Genomic DNA, 14,478 nt, shown 5'->3' on the forward strand with positions numbered 1-14,478 from the left:
GCCTCACCACCTTCTGAGTAAAAAAAAAATTCTCCCTAACACCTTATCTGAATCTCCCTTCTTTTAGAATAAAACCATTCCCCTTGTCCTGTCCCACATCCCTGATGAGTAGTCCCTCTCCAGCTTTCCTGTAAGCTCACTTGAGGTACTGGAAGGCTGCAATGAGGTCTTCCCAGAGTCTTTGCTTCTTCAGGATGAACAAGCCCAGAACCCTCAACCTTTCTTCACAAGAGAGGTTCTCCAGCCCTCTGAGTATCCGTGTATCCCTCTTCTGGACCTGCTCCAACAGCTCTATATCTTTCATCCAGGCCTGGATGCAGTACTGCAGGTGGGTCCTCACAAGGGCAGAGAAGATGGCAGCTATCACCTCTCTTGCCTTGCTGGCCACCAATCTTTTGATGCAGCTCAGGGTAGGATTGGATTTATGGGCTGTAAGCTCATGTTGGTTTGTTTTTTTCATCAACCAACACCTCCGAGTCCTTCTCTGCAGGGGTGCTCTACATCTATTCTCTGTCCAGCCTGTTTTTATGCTTGAGATTGCCTTGACCCAGTGCATGGACTTGTACTTGATCCTGTTTATCTTCATAAGATTTGCACAGGCCCACTCCTCTACACTTGCAAGGTCCCTCTGTATGTATCTCTGCCCTCTAGGGATCCTGCCACCAAGCTGTCTGTAGCACTCATCTTGCTGCCATCCACAACCTTGCTGAGCCTGCACTCAATCCCACTGTCCATGTCACTTGCAGTGTTATTAAACTGTACCAGTCCCAATACTGACCCTTAAGGGCTACCACACTTCAGTGGTCTCCAGTTGGACACTGAGCCATTGAATGCAACACTAGTGTTCTTCTGCACCAAGTTCTGGGATTTTGGTCAGAAAACATAAGTTGTCCCCTTTGTGACTGCTAAGCTGGTGTGTGATGACAGTGTAAAGAAACTTGTTAGCAGGTGAGTCTGAACTGAGAACCCATGTGGACTCTGGGACACACCAAGGGGAACTGCAGCCAGACAAACAACATGAATCAAAGCCCATACGCATGTTGCTGGCATTAAAAAATATGTGCACTTGACTGCCAATTTTTCACAGTCATTTCTTAACCATTCCCTGAATGGTTTACATCCCCTGTATGTAAAAGCTCCTATTGCTGACTGGTCTGAGTTTGCAGTGTCCCACACAGGGGGCTCCTATTGAATGACACTGCTCCATTATGCTGCATCCATGGAATTAGCTCGTTCCTCTTTTTCAGCATCAGATAACCACAAAAGAGCCCCAGGCAGCTGAGGTACAATTGAGAGCATTTCTAGAGGCTCTGGTTACCATAGGAAGCATGATTTCTCCTACTTCTCAGACACCAAATTGTATTGTGCTAAGAAATGGACAGTCATCAACGATTCTTTCATGTGAGATATATTTTAGCCTCTATATGCATAATTTCCTTGCAAAAACGTAACTTGTTTAGCCAAGCCTTGGGTGATTGATCATCCATCCATCCTGTGCTGGTGTGGTCACCTCTCCTTGACACATGTCTTGGGAGCAGCCATTGCTTAGCACTTGCAGGTACTGAACAACAAACATTCAGCAAGTGAGAAATCACCTCTCTTTGTATGTTTATGATCATGGCAAGAATAGATACCGGTTCCCACAGGTGGAGACAGGGTTGTGAAACAGAGGTGCTAACTCTGCTGATGTCATATAACAGGTGTGACTTTTATGTTTCCCATCTGCTTTCAGCCAGCAGTTTAATGATTCTGCAGTTTACTGAGACACTGCCATCCAGTTAGCCAAGCCTTATGCTAAACATATTCATATATGTTTTAAATTTTTTTTCTTATTAGCTAATTCCAATTCTTTCTTTGCCTAGGATATGTTAACAACATGCAACTATTGCGTGCCCTTAAAAAGCAAAATCCTTCTCATTAGTAGGATAGCTTATCTTCTCTGCTGCTAACTTTTCTTTATTTCACACTAACAGAACAGAGTCAGGGTAATGGTTCTGCTTTTTTATTGCACTCCTTTGTGGTTGCCTACATGTTAGCTAAAATCTAATATCAGAAGTTCAAGTAGTATAAGATGCAAAGCATCCTTCAAGAGCTACTGAGAAATAGGAGATTATTTCACTGATCCAATTTTTTAATAGCACTGAAATGGGATTTTTTTGAATGTGCACAACATTTATCCCTGTCATAATACTATGTCATTAGAGGAAGTGAAATTGCATGCCTCAGCCTTTCAGGATTCACATGCATGACTTTTATAGTATTTAAGGAAGACATCAAAATGAAGAACATATTAAAAAAGCAAAAGGAAAGCAAAAAAAAGTAAAATCAACAACTGTTAAGGGAAAAGGCATGGACCTAATGCAGGCTCTTTGGCAGTACCTGCTTTGTGACTCAGGACATATCTTTAGCAAAATAGCAAATATTGAAGTGTGGTGGCAGATAGAGGCAAATGCACTAGGCCTGTAAAATGAAAAGGCAGCTCAAGCATTTCCATGTTTTTTTTTTTTATTATTATTTTTTAATAAGTTGCAGTTAAAATTTAGTTGTTCATTATTCAGCTGACAAGATTTATTTTTCAACCCACTGCATTCTGGACCTGTAAAATAGGAAAGTTTCCAGTCTGGAGATAGAAACATGTAATAATGTTTTTGATTATTTCCATAATACCACGTACATACATGAAATATTTTTTTCTAATTCTTCTTATTTTAACTCTTATTTCTGGGGCCCAATTGGGTTGAGATGATAGAAATCAGCTAAGAACATGTGGCAGAAGTTCTAAGTCACAGCCTGAACCAGTGCTTGAGCACCTGGTGGGAAGGCAGGTCCAACACAGGGAAGCTCAGGTGCATGCAATGTACCCAACTGGCAAAAAGGAGTGGAGCCAGGTGCTCTCCTTTCCAGACTTCATTTAAGGGTTGGCAGTGGAGGTAAGGATATTTTGCTAGAGATTCCTGCATACCTGAGGTCTTGAGGAGGTAAGCAGCCTTTTTTTTTTTTAAGATATATTTTTTATTTCTATTCCTACAGCTGTTGTATTTGACCAAATCCTTACTTGCTGTAGCTTAGGACCTTGCTGTCATTGTTTTGCTTTCCACTGTGTTACAAAATGCATCCATACAGAGTGTTTTCTTCATCCAGACCTCAAATCAGATTGAAATATGGCTAGCAGGAACCTCAAATCTAGGCCCACGCTTGACCTCAAAGGCTTCCTACCTACTTGGCATCCCAAACTCCTTACTTGTTTATACTAGTTGAATACTTCCATAATATACTGGACAGTAACTTGCAATTGGGACTGATAGAACTCAAACAGGCTTCTGAAGAATCCAACTCAAAAACAATATGCTGGTCACAAGTAAGATTATGGTGGCTAATACTTTCAAAGAAGATTTCTTGTACTTCCCTATTGCAGCATTTTCTAAACAATTTAATCAATATAAATGAAGCTCTTCATGATCTGGTTTTTTGCTTCATAACCAATTCCTCAGGCACATCAGGTATTTTATGTTTTACGAGATAACTCCTCCCAATTTCCCTAGATTGCTTCTCTACAATGCCAACTACCCAAAGCCTGTTGATCTGTATAGACTTTCCTTATCTGCTATTTTTGGTGTTTTCTATCTGAGAGCTATGTTAGGTCTGGATTGAAGACCTCGGCCTAGGGTACTGTTGAAGAAGAATGGGTCTCATGACAGCTGTATGACTAAAATAAAGAAAAAGAATTTTCTTTCCGCTCTGGTAATTTTTCATATGGTTGTGGCAGAGACCTCAATTTATTGTGCGTATGGAGTAATATGTCTGGTATCTAAGTGGAAGGAGGCATTACTTGCAGAAGGGTAGTACTTAATTGTAAACAAACAAAAACCCAACTAACAACAACCAAAAAAAACACACACACAAAAAAACAAACAAACAAACAAAAAAAAAAACGAAAAAAAACAAAAGCAACACAACTTTTCAATAGGAGAGAAAAAAAACACTAGAAAAAAAAACCGATAGCAACTTAAGGCTTTTTAAGCAGTCCTAAATTACAAAGCTTCCAAAGGAAGTTAATTTGTTCAATTTAACAAAATGTTATCTAGTAATCATGCTCTATCCACCTTGTAATAGGGTTGGCCTTTCAGCTTGTAATGCAGTATTAAAGATGGCTCTGCAATTAGACACTGTGCTCTGCAGGTGCACTGATTCTGCTATTGGAGAGGTCATAGTTGGGAGTGGGATAGGGCTGAAGAAAAAAGCAGAAGAGGCAGCTGAAAACGAGGCTATTTATTATTCCAAACAAGGTGTGTTTATCTCTTTGCTTTGTAGAGGAAAGCTTTGCTTTCAGGCAGCCAAGCAAAAAAGAAACCCCAGGAGACAGTGCGCAATTAACAAGTCTCCGGGGGCTGGCAGTGAGTTCTGCAAGGCTGAAAGCAAACTTGGTGTAACTGTTGGCACTCAATCCACGTGGGAATAGTAAGTTCATTTTTGTGTGCTTCCTGGTGCTTGCTCTGTGGCTGTGAGCTGATAGAAGGCAACGCTTCAACTTCCTGAACTCTCCAAATAAAGCATCCATTCTGGATAGAAGTTTTCAAAGAAAGAAACACTGTACTTTCTGCTTCAGTCAAGCTTTCATATTTGGCCCTATGAATGAACAACTTTGGTTGTTAAACTGCTGAAAACTTATTTCAGAAGGCTTGAATTTATCACAAGTAAAATTATCTTCAATTGAATGGCTTGGAGCAGCTCTCAGAAACTTATTTACATAGCTGTTGTACTGTGTCACAGTTTGAAGGGCACTCAGGCTTCCTCTTTAATCTAAATTTCCACTTAAACGATTAATTCACAAGTAACTTCAGTTTTCATTTATTTCTGAGTTTCATTCAAGAGATTATTACGGCAAACCAGCAATTATTTAAATTCTTGAATTAACACATATATTAGCTCTTATAAAGTGAGCTGTATGAAATGGCAAGTGAGCCCTGTTCCTGTATGTATCTCATAGTGTGAGTGTGTGTGCATGGATAGTGATGATGCAGAGCTCATTCCTGTGCCCAGGGAAGAACCTCACAAGATCATCTGCGAGAGATGTTTGCTTTCAGGATCACATCTCATGTCAGGAGAAATGTTTGCTTTCAGTGGAAAGACTTATGTAAAACTAGGCGTTAGGAATTTAGCCACGGCTCCCTAGTTGTACTATAACAGGTTGAATAAAGTGGGTAGAGCAGCAATGAGTGCTCTGTGTTCCGTTTTTACAATCTCGGTCAAATACAGTTAATGTACGTGATTCACGAGACTGCTCTTGTTACCAAATCACATTTCTCTTTGTCAGGCCTTTTTCCTCCCAGGGTGTGTGTGTGTGTGTGTGTGTGTGTGTGTGTGTGTGTGTGTGTGTATTTAAATTTTCATCAGACGCTTGATATTCTGTTCTGTATGGCACCATCACCAATGGATTGTTTCAAACAATGGCATAAAGAGTTAAGTCCTGTGATGGGGGGAAAAAAGGCAAAGAGAGTGCCCACAGCTAGCTAACTATCAAGAAATCATCTAGTACTTGGCATTCGCTATAGGCAAAGTAAAACAAAGAACTAGCAGCAATAAATCAATTCTTGTGTGCGGGTGTTGTCAAAATAGGCTGTTCTGGCTCTGTCTGATCCATTCTTAGGCCAATAAGGCTGTCTTTTATACTTCCAAATGTTTTGAAATGCCTCTGTGCTCAAAGAAGATCTAAGCTGTCTCAAATACAACCATCCACAAGGTAATGGGGTGTCTCCAGTTTGTGTGAGAAACTTTATCAGGTGCCTTGAAAGCCAAGCATTCCTCAAGTATGCTGTAATTATAAATTGCTTGTGATTATGGCATAAAAAGTACTCTAGCTACTGTTAGGCTCTAAGATCAGAGCTGGGTTTTAAACGCTGAAATGTCTGCAATGGGCTACCTTTGTTCTTTTTTTTTTTCTTTTTTTTTTTCCTTACATTAGAAAAATGAGAAACAAAATCAAGGCTTCGGATCCAAAGATACTGGGTTTTGGCTTAGTTCCACCCATAGCTATTATACTGAAACAGTTCAAGGCATTCCTCTCTTCCCACTGCTCTCCTGCAGCTGGAAAACACTATATGCTGCTTTCATGAAAAGAAACATCAATGACACTGGTTGTATATGCCTCTCCCTTGGTCCAGTTTGCTCTCAGTGAAGTGGTCTGTACATCTGCAACCTCATACAAGAGAGAGGTTGTATGGGAGTGAGATTTAAAGCAGCGTTCAAATCTGTGAAATACTTGGTCAGTATCAGGATTTCCTCTGTTCATATAAGATGAACAGGAAATTCAGAAGTCTTTGTATTTTTATTTCTTTTCTACCCTTCATCTCTGAAGAGCATATCAGCCTATCTAAACGATGACTTATTTCTTCATTTTGAGTTAAAAGTAATTCCAATATAGTGCATTTTCACATCTAAAGCAGATAATCAAATGATGCGATAGGGTACTTTTATTGACTTTTCTTTGGATGAACAGCATCTCCTCCGTACCTCAGCACTGCCATGAACAGCAAAATCAAGGATGCAGAGATCATGATAAGACTTCCCTTTATTTAAAAAAAAAAAAAGTCAAGTATTTAAAAACAAAGATTTAATTTGAGTGCTGCTTCAAAAGCCACTAAAATAGATTCTCTGAAAATAAGTAATAGGCTTCAAATGCAAGTTGAATAAAGAAGATTTCTTCATTTCCATGACAGAGAGCAGAATTTGCACAGGGGCAATATGTCAGCATCAGGCAGTGATTTCTGCAGCTGGATACTTTTGAATGGAGAAACCTGTATGCACAACTTGGGACAAAAGATTACTGGAGATAACAATCAGAAACCATACACAATATCACAGAATGGCTTGGTTTGGAATGGGCCTTGAAGATAACCCAGTTCAGCCTGCCCTGCTATGGAATGGGATTGCCATCTGTTGGATCAGACATCCCAGAGCTCCATCCACTCTGGCCCTGATTTTCTCCAGGGATGAGGCATCCACAGCTTCTCTGGGCAGCCTTCGCCACTGCCTCACTACCCTCTGTATAAAGAATTATTCCAATTAGGAATTGAGAGATCTCTTTTACTCTAAAACCATTCTCCCTTGTTCTATTGCTGTGTAAAATGTCTTGATTTTAAGCTCCTTTTAAGTACTAGAAGGCTGCAATGAGGTCTCTCCAGAGCCTTCTCTTCTTCAGGATGAACAGGCCCAACTCTCTCAACCTTTTCTCTCAGGGGAGGTGCTCTGGCATCCCTGTGGCTTCCTTTGACCCATTTATTGTGCTGGGCCTCCCAGGCCTGGATGTAGTTCTGCAGATGGGTTCTCAAGATGGACCCTTGGCAAATACCAGTCATAGGATCACAGAATTGCTCAGGTTGGAAAAAACGTTAAAGATCACCAAGTCCAACTGCTACCTCATTCACCTGGACATAGATCCACTGACCCAACAGTCACTTGGCTGCGATTGTCCAGCTGATTCTTTATCTCTAGATCAGAGAGATGTGGATAAAGATGTGATCTGGACCTTGAGAAATTCCATGCAGCTATTCATTCAGCTGGTCCAATTTAATGCCTAAAGAGTCTCACCTTTGCTCTGCAACTAACTGCAAATTTAGAAACAGAAGTAGAAATACTTATATTGATAAACCAATTTGGTTTATTTCTGCTCCAAAGACAAATTTAGCAATGTTCCATTTATAATCTTTGACCATGCTTTATTTTTTTCTATGTATACTTTGTTATGACAAAATCTCTTTCATCTTAATAAAATGTTTCCAGATATTATCTTCATAAAACTAACATTCAGTGACACACGAACATTACTTTAAATAAAGTAGGCTTAATGCTTGTTGAAAATGCTGGAGAAGCATTTGTCAAGCTGAAGTTTCCTGTCTGCAAGGAGAGGATCAGCAAGGGCTCCATTGCACACCGGTTTTAGATCTAGCTGAGGACAGCAGAAAAGTGCTTGCTTATTTTCAGTATACAAATCTAGTAACTTTACTGAGATTGTTGGACTGTTCCAGTGATACGGGTTTAAAATGAAGTGTTTGCTCAAATACTTGACTGCCTTTTGAATCTGACTGTTTTTTCCCCATGAAGAGGGAAAAACCTGCTGTTTTCATACAGCTCATTTCTAGATAATAGCCATCACTGCTCAGAAATGGATCGAGATTTATCATCAGTGGGCCAGGAGGAGGTAGTAACAGCTTTTGGTGGTAAGTGCATTCCAGCTGAGTAAGGACGGAGGGATGCAGTAGAATGCAGCCTGGCCCTGGCATACTAGGGAGAAAAGAGGCAGAGAAGATGAGGAATTATAGGGCTTCTGTCAGTTGGAGCTTTGCCATGGAAAGTACATGCTGAAAATTTCCAAAAATGATTCTCTTGTAATGCTAGAACTCAGTTGTCCCACACACATGCACAGCTGTTGGGGTACAGCCCAAGTATACTGTCCCCAGTCTGTGTGTATCAGCTACCAGTGGATGTTTACATGGGTGGTATAATTCTGGCCTCTCCTGTGTCACCCCATCTGGGCAGCAGCCCTCATAGAATCATAGAATGGCCTGGGTTAAAAAGGACCACAAAGATCATCTAGTTTCAAACTCCCCCTGTTATATGCAGGTCCAACCACTGGACCAGGCTGCCTAGAGCCACATCCAGCCTGGTCTTGAATGCCTCCAGGGATGGGGCATCCACAACCTCCTCGGGCAACCTGGTCCAGTGTGTCACCACCCTCTGAGTGAAAAATTTCTTCCTAATATCTAACTGAAACCTTCCCTTTTTCAGTTTAAAACCATTCCCCTTTGTCCTATCACTATTCCCATTTAAACAGTTCCCCCCTCCTGTTTACACGCTCCATTCAAGGTATTGAAAGGCCACAGTGAGGTCTCCCTGGAGCCTTCTTGTGTCACCACTGTGACTCTCATTTTCTTCCTATGTCACCTCTGCTGCTGTCAGTGGGCTGGCACCTACTGCTCAGGTTGTTGTCCCCAAAGCCTGAGTCTGTCGACCTTTCACACTGCTCTGCCACCATTCTCATGCTCAAGAATTTCCTTGGTCCCTTCTGTCCTGAGTGATCCCAGCCAACTGCGTGGCTTATGCAGGGCACCTCACCTGGTATCCTGAAGATAAGAAGTTCAGTTTCTTTCTTAGAAAGAAACTTTTAATCACTGCAGTAATTCCAGGAGACTGAGGGAACCTGGGAAGCTGTAAGATTTAGGGCCTATGTGCTCATATGTATTTCCGTAGGCAGAATGCAGGCTTAGGTCTTGGATGGCGCTGCTGGTGGCTCTGCATGCTGCTGGGTACGAAAAGGAGACAAATTTGGAATGCTTAGCATAGGAGAGCAAGAGGGGTAATAGAATGGCATGATAGGCTTTTCTGGGCAGGCTAGATGGTAAAACTTTTTTTTTCTTCTTCTTACTTTAACGTCAAGACTCAGCATTTCTGGTGCCAAGAATATTTGCTTGGAGTAGAAGATAAGGCTGGAATCTGTGAGTGTGGGACGTGAAATACAAGTGTCGTGCTCTCAGCTTAGTCCTCGTTTTGCAGCAACCTGCTTGTTCCTGCAGCTGGATTCACGTTCCTAGTGTGAGATACAAGAATAGCGTTTTGCCAGGCTACTTGATCGGGTGAACTGTTGTTTCTTCATAGATCCCAGCTATCTGTTGAAAAAACACAGCGGCTGACCAGTGCTGCCTGTGTGCATGCCTGCAATTAGAGTTGTAGGGAAAGTATGGGTGCAAGAACTCGCGTTCCTGAAGTTTGAGCCACAGAAGTAAGCGTGCCACCAAGCCCTAGCAGCAACGCGTCGGGCGCCTCTGTGCGCCGGGGCAGCCTTGCACCTCGGCCCCAGGCCCCGCTCTGCCCCGAGCCCGGCGGGCGGCCATGTGGAGAGGCCGGGGCGGGCCGCCGCGAGGGGCGGGAGGCGGGCGGGAGGCGGCACGGGGCGGGCGGCGGGGGGCAGCGGCGCCGCGCTCCTGTCAGCGCCGCAGGAGCCGCGGCCGGGCCCGCGCTCGCCGCCGTTCCGCCGCGCTCCTCCGGCCTCCCCCGGTGTCGTCTGGCTTCGTGGAGGGTGGGGGTGGTGGCGGAGCGCGAGATGAACGGAGAATGAGGCAAAATGTCTGAGAAAATGTCCAGCTTTCTGTACATCGGGGACATCGTGTCCCTCTACGCCGAGGGCTCCGTCAACGGCTTCATCAGCACCCTGGGGTGAGTGCGGGGCGGGCGGCGGCACAGGAAGCGACCGGCGGAGAGCGCTGCCAGCCCGGCGCGGCGCTTGGCGGAGCGCGGAAAGTAGGAAGTGCGGAGGAAGAGAGGGGCAGCGGGGAGCGCCAGCGGCCCGGCTCCGCGCAGCCGGTTCGGCTCGGCTCGGCTCGGCTCGGCTCGGCTCGGCTCTGTCCGGCGCAGCCCACCCGGAGCGTCCCGGCCCGAGTGCCGCGTGTGCGCGGTGTTCGCGGCTGCAGTGCTTCTTATTTATTTATTTATTTAATGACTTATTTCTGACTGTTATTATTTTTAATTTTGGTATGCGCGTGATTCCATGCAAAGGTGAGAAAGGACAAAAACTTGAGAGCGCTTTGCTGCTCTTTAGTTGAACAGCGTGCCCCTTCTCGTTCGTGTTCTGTCGGGGTCTTCCCTGCAGTGGGTGATAAACAGCTGCTCGTAGCCACATACTCCGTGCCGTGGGAGTGTTGCTTCCACGAGCTGCATTTCCTCTGTGCAGGATGGAAAGATGCAGTGCTGCCCCTCTCCTGCTTGCTTGGGGTTCTATGCGTGCTTTTGATTGCCCCTTGGGATCCCGCACAGGGATGTGCCTCCAGAAGCACACCCGTCTTGTTCTTTACCCATGGCACAGTGTGGCTGCAACAACAGCCCTGAGGGGTCCCCCTGATGTAGGGTCCCAGTGCCTGGGTGCCACATCCAAGGTGAGCGTGTCCCTGAGCATGCCCGAACTGCATGCTGATGGGGTGGATCAAAGTCATTCTGTCCACAAGGCAGCTGAAGCCTAGGTTTAACAGCAGTTTTTGCTTGTCAGACATCAGCTGTACCTTCAGAACTACAGCTAAGCAAATGCACTCAGTGAAGTCAACCCTTGGTTTGTGAGGAGTGTGCTGTTCCTGTCACTGGGCTCCTGGTGCCCTTGAGGCCCGACAATGGGGCTACAAGTTGAAGTAGTGTTAGAGTAGCAGCAGTGACTGTGGGGGTACCTGCTATGGTACCCTTACTGGGAGGAAGCAGGCGCCCATAGTAGTCTATATTTTTTCTATTTTTCCTATCCTTGCATGCAATCATTTCATGTTAACAAACATTTTTCTATGGTTTGTTCCTCTATTTGTTAATTCCATACCTTTTCTATCTGTGACTCTGTAATGTGTCTCACGTCTCCTTTTATTTTGCTGACTCTTGTAATTTTAAATCCTGTCTGAAAATGTTTGCTTTCTCCAGCTGCTAACCACTGGCTGTTGTTTCTTATTCCTCTAGCCCCTGCTTCTCTGTTGGCATGGTTTGTTGTTGAGTAGTTGGTCTCTGTCTCACTGTTGCATTCACTTACCTGGTGGCTTCCGAGCCTCTTGTCTCCAGGAGCCAGGACGGAGTGTTCACCCCAGCTTTATGGACAGGAAGCCAAGGCTGTGGTCTGCCTGTGGTATGGGGGATCTCTTCTGCAGGAGAAGTTACTGAGCCTAAGCTAATGCGCTCACTAACACCTCTCCAGGTTTTTCTGTAATAAAAGTAAGCTGACCCAGCTGGAGGACACCTCCAGGATGAGGCAGGTTATGTGCGTGTGTCTCTCCTTCAGGGCTTCAAGAAGACAAGGCAGCTCTGGCAGCTTCTCAGCATTCTGTGTTCCCAACATCCAAAGATGGCTGTGGTTTGGAGCTGAGGAGCTTGAAGGCCCCAAAGGAGAAGCGAAGCTGCCAGTGGAATACTCCCATGCCCTCTAAGTGGGAGTGCTGACCCTCTGCTGGTGGTGCAGGAGTTGAGCAGATATTGAAGGTGCTGAGAGGTGCTGTTACCTGTGCCAGCCAGTGCAGTGACTGCTTTTGGGCTGGCTGCAGCCAGGCAAGAGGCAAACACCATTTAGTCCAGGGAAGAAAGCAGCAGTAAGTCCAGGAGAGAGCTTTGCCTAGCTGCACATTTGCTGGGCATGTGTGGCTGGAATGCATACTGCAGGTCCTCTGCTCTGCCAGCATCTGTGTGGAGATGTCCCCATCTTGGCCAACGTCAGGGAGAGGAGGGCAAACCAGCTTGTGGCTCGCACTCTGCAGTCCATCAATCTCCTGTAATTGCAAGAACTTTAAATTCAGCTTGAATCTAGTGGCTCTGTAGCAGGGAAAGAGTGCTGTTTATTTTAAGCTGTCAAAGGCTAATTGTTTCTAAAACAAAGCATGTGTGAGGCCACGCTATAAATAAGGTAAAAAGCCGCACACAGCACCTCTCCAGGCTGGGGAGACCCATGTATAAGTGGCATTATTCAAACAGATTAGAACTGAGGTGAAGATCCAGGCAAAGGCTGGGTTTCGTGTGTAGTGGAATATTTTTTGCTTGCTTGCTGATGCAGAATTGGTCATGTGCTCAGTTTTCTTCATGAAACTTAAATCCAAAGGAAAGATGAAGTTGAGCTGTGCAGATTGAGTTTAGGCCCTGCTTAATACCTGCTGGAGCATGAGTATGGGAACCTTCCTGCTGAGCAGGGAGGAGGTTTGGTGGTCCTCCCTTGTTCGGCATCTAGGGACCAGGGCTCCTTGCCCCGTGTCTAGATGAGCATGCCCAGGGGTGCTGTGAAGGCAGCAGTGCCTCTGCACACCTCTGGCTGCAAAAAAAGGTTTTGGGAGTTGCTGGGACAGCGAGGTTCTGGGAGTAGGACCCAAAAGGCTGGGCACTTCTCTGGGCTGAGAGAAACCTGCCTTCCCATCCTTGGCGCAGGGCTTTTGTTCTGTTTACTATAAACAGCTGTTGAGTGAGGCACGGGGCGAAGGCTCTGCTGTCAGATGTGATCCCATAGTCAGAAGAGGAAACTGAATGTCTGTTCCGCATCTCGAGACAGTGCTGGCTGGGGGCAGGGGCAGGGAAGTGAGGCAGCACGCTCCTAACTCTTCCTCATTTTTAATCTGTAGAATAGGTTTGTGGTGAGGTCTTGAAGAAGAGGCATGAATGCCTTTTCAGAAGGATGTTGCAGGCTGTAAATTCAAGTGAACAGGAGCACTTCTGGGACATCTTGGAGAGGCTTTTAAAGCTCAACACTCTCTGTTGGATGCTGCAGGCTTCAGATTCCTGGGGTACAGAGGTTCAAGCAATTGCCTGTACTTTTTTTTGTTGTTTGAGTTGGGGTTTATTCTGGATCTGGGTGCTGCTCTGAGATGCTGGTGATGTGTAATCTGACTTTTCCAATCCCAAAGCTTTGAGATGTTTCTTTTTCTCTGCTTCCTTTTTTTAAAAAAGAGAATGCTTCTGTGTATACAAACTGTTCATCCTTCACAGTGTTTGGAAAAAGGAATTTGCACCCATGGGTAATTTTTCTGCCATTTCAAAATACGTTTTGTACTGGATTACCGAATAACACTAATAGCTTTTTTTTCCTCTCTCATTTTTACACTCCTAGAGCATCCCAGCTCCTGTACAGTGTGAGGTTTTATGTCCTAGAGGCAGTATGTGGCAGAGCCAGGTGATGGATCCGGGTATCACAGGTTCTCTTATAGTGGTGTCTGAGCCTTGGGACCACCTTCCCAGTGCTTTGGCAGTAAGTGTGGGCACTGATGTGTGCTGGGAATTGGAGCTACTGCTAATCACCTTTCTGTACAATGAGAGGAAAATATGTTCTCAGTTGGGGAGGCGGAAAAGCAGTAAATATCCACAAAAGCCAGCATCAGCTGCTGGGAAGTTTGACAATGGGGCTGCCGGTCACTGTGAGAAGCTGTGTTTCTGGCTCACCTCTGCACAGCTGCTGTGTTGCGGGGCCATAGAGACCTCACTGAATGTGGTTAATGGGGGATGCGACGGGGGCTGCCTGCTGGGTGGTGTGAGCATTTCTAATGAGCAGTAAAAAGAATCTGTGATTTCATAGATCCACAGAATATCCTGAGCTGGAAGGGACCTGTAAGGATCATCAAATCCAAATCCCAGCTCGTTTTCTTCAGTTTAGCACTCATTTGTCTCAGGCAGCCTCTCTCACTTGACTGAACTTTTTTTTTTTTTTTTTTTTTTTTTTTTTTTAAATGAATTTGAGATGAGTATCGCAGTTTTATCAGGTTCTGCCAGTAGGCTTTAGTGCATTAGACGTCTTACTAAATTTGGACTTGATGCTGACAGCATCAGTCATGTTTTGTGAAGAGATGAGGTTAATTAGAAAGTGAGCAGTACAAACCAAATTATTGGAAATACCACAAAGGCTAAAATAGAATCACAGATCCATAGAATTGTTTGAGTCGGAAGGGACCTTTAAAAGTCATCTAATCCAACTCCCCTGCAATGAATAGGGAT

At 44.6% G+C, this 14,478-nt stretch overlaps 1 protein-coding gene across 3 annotated transcripts in view; it reads left to right on the forward strand.

Annotated features, from left to right (window-relative positions):
• The first annotated feature begins 2,902 nt into the window (after window positions 1-2,902).
• The window catches only part of ITPR2 (inositol 1,4,5-trisphosphate receptor type 2), a 272,614-nt gene continuing 261,038 nt past the window's right edge, over window positions 2,903-14,478 (forward strand). For 2 of the 3 annotated variants that reach the window (XM_052690590.1, XM_052690591.1), the window contains exon 1: window positions 9,975-10,209. In XM_052690590.1, coding sequence (XP_052546550.1) covers window positions 10,118-10,209 — 92 coding nt within the window. In that variant the 5' untranslated portion in view covers window positions 9,975-10,117. Of the gene's footprint in view, window positions 2,979-9,974; window positions 10,210-14,478 lie in introns of those variants that run through there. The other variant, XM_052690593.1, reaches the window with a different exon arrangement.

This window comes from Tympanuchus pallidicinctus, unplaced genomic scaffold (assembly GCF_026119805.1).
Source record: "Tympanuchus pallidicinctus isolate F22 unplaced genomic scaffold, pur_lepc_1.0 scaffold27, whole genome shotgun sequence".
In the NCBI taxonomy this organism is placed as follows: Eukaryota; Metazoa; Chordata; class Aves; order Galliformes; family Phasianidae; genus Tympanuchus; species Tympanuchus pallidicinctus.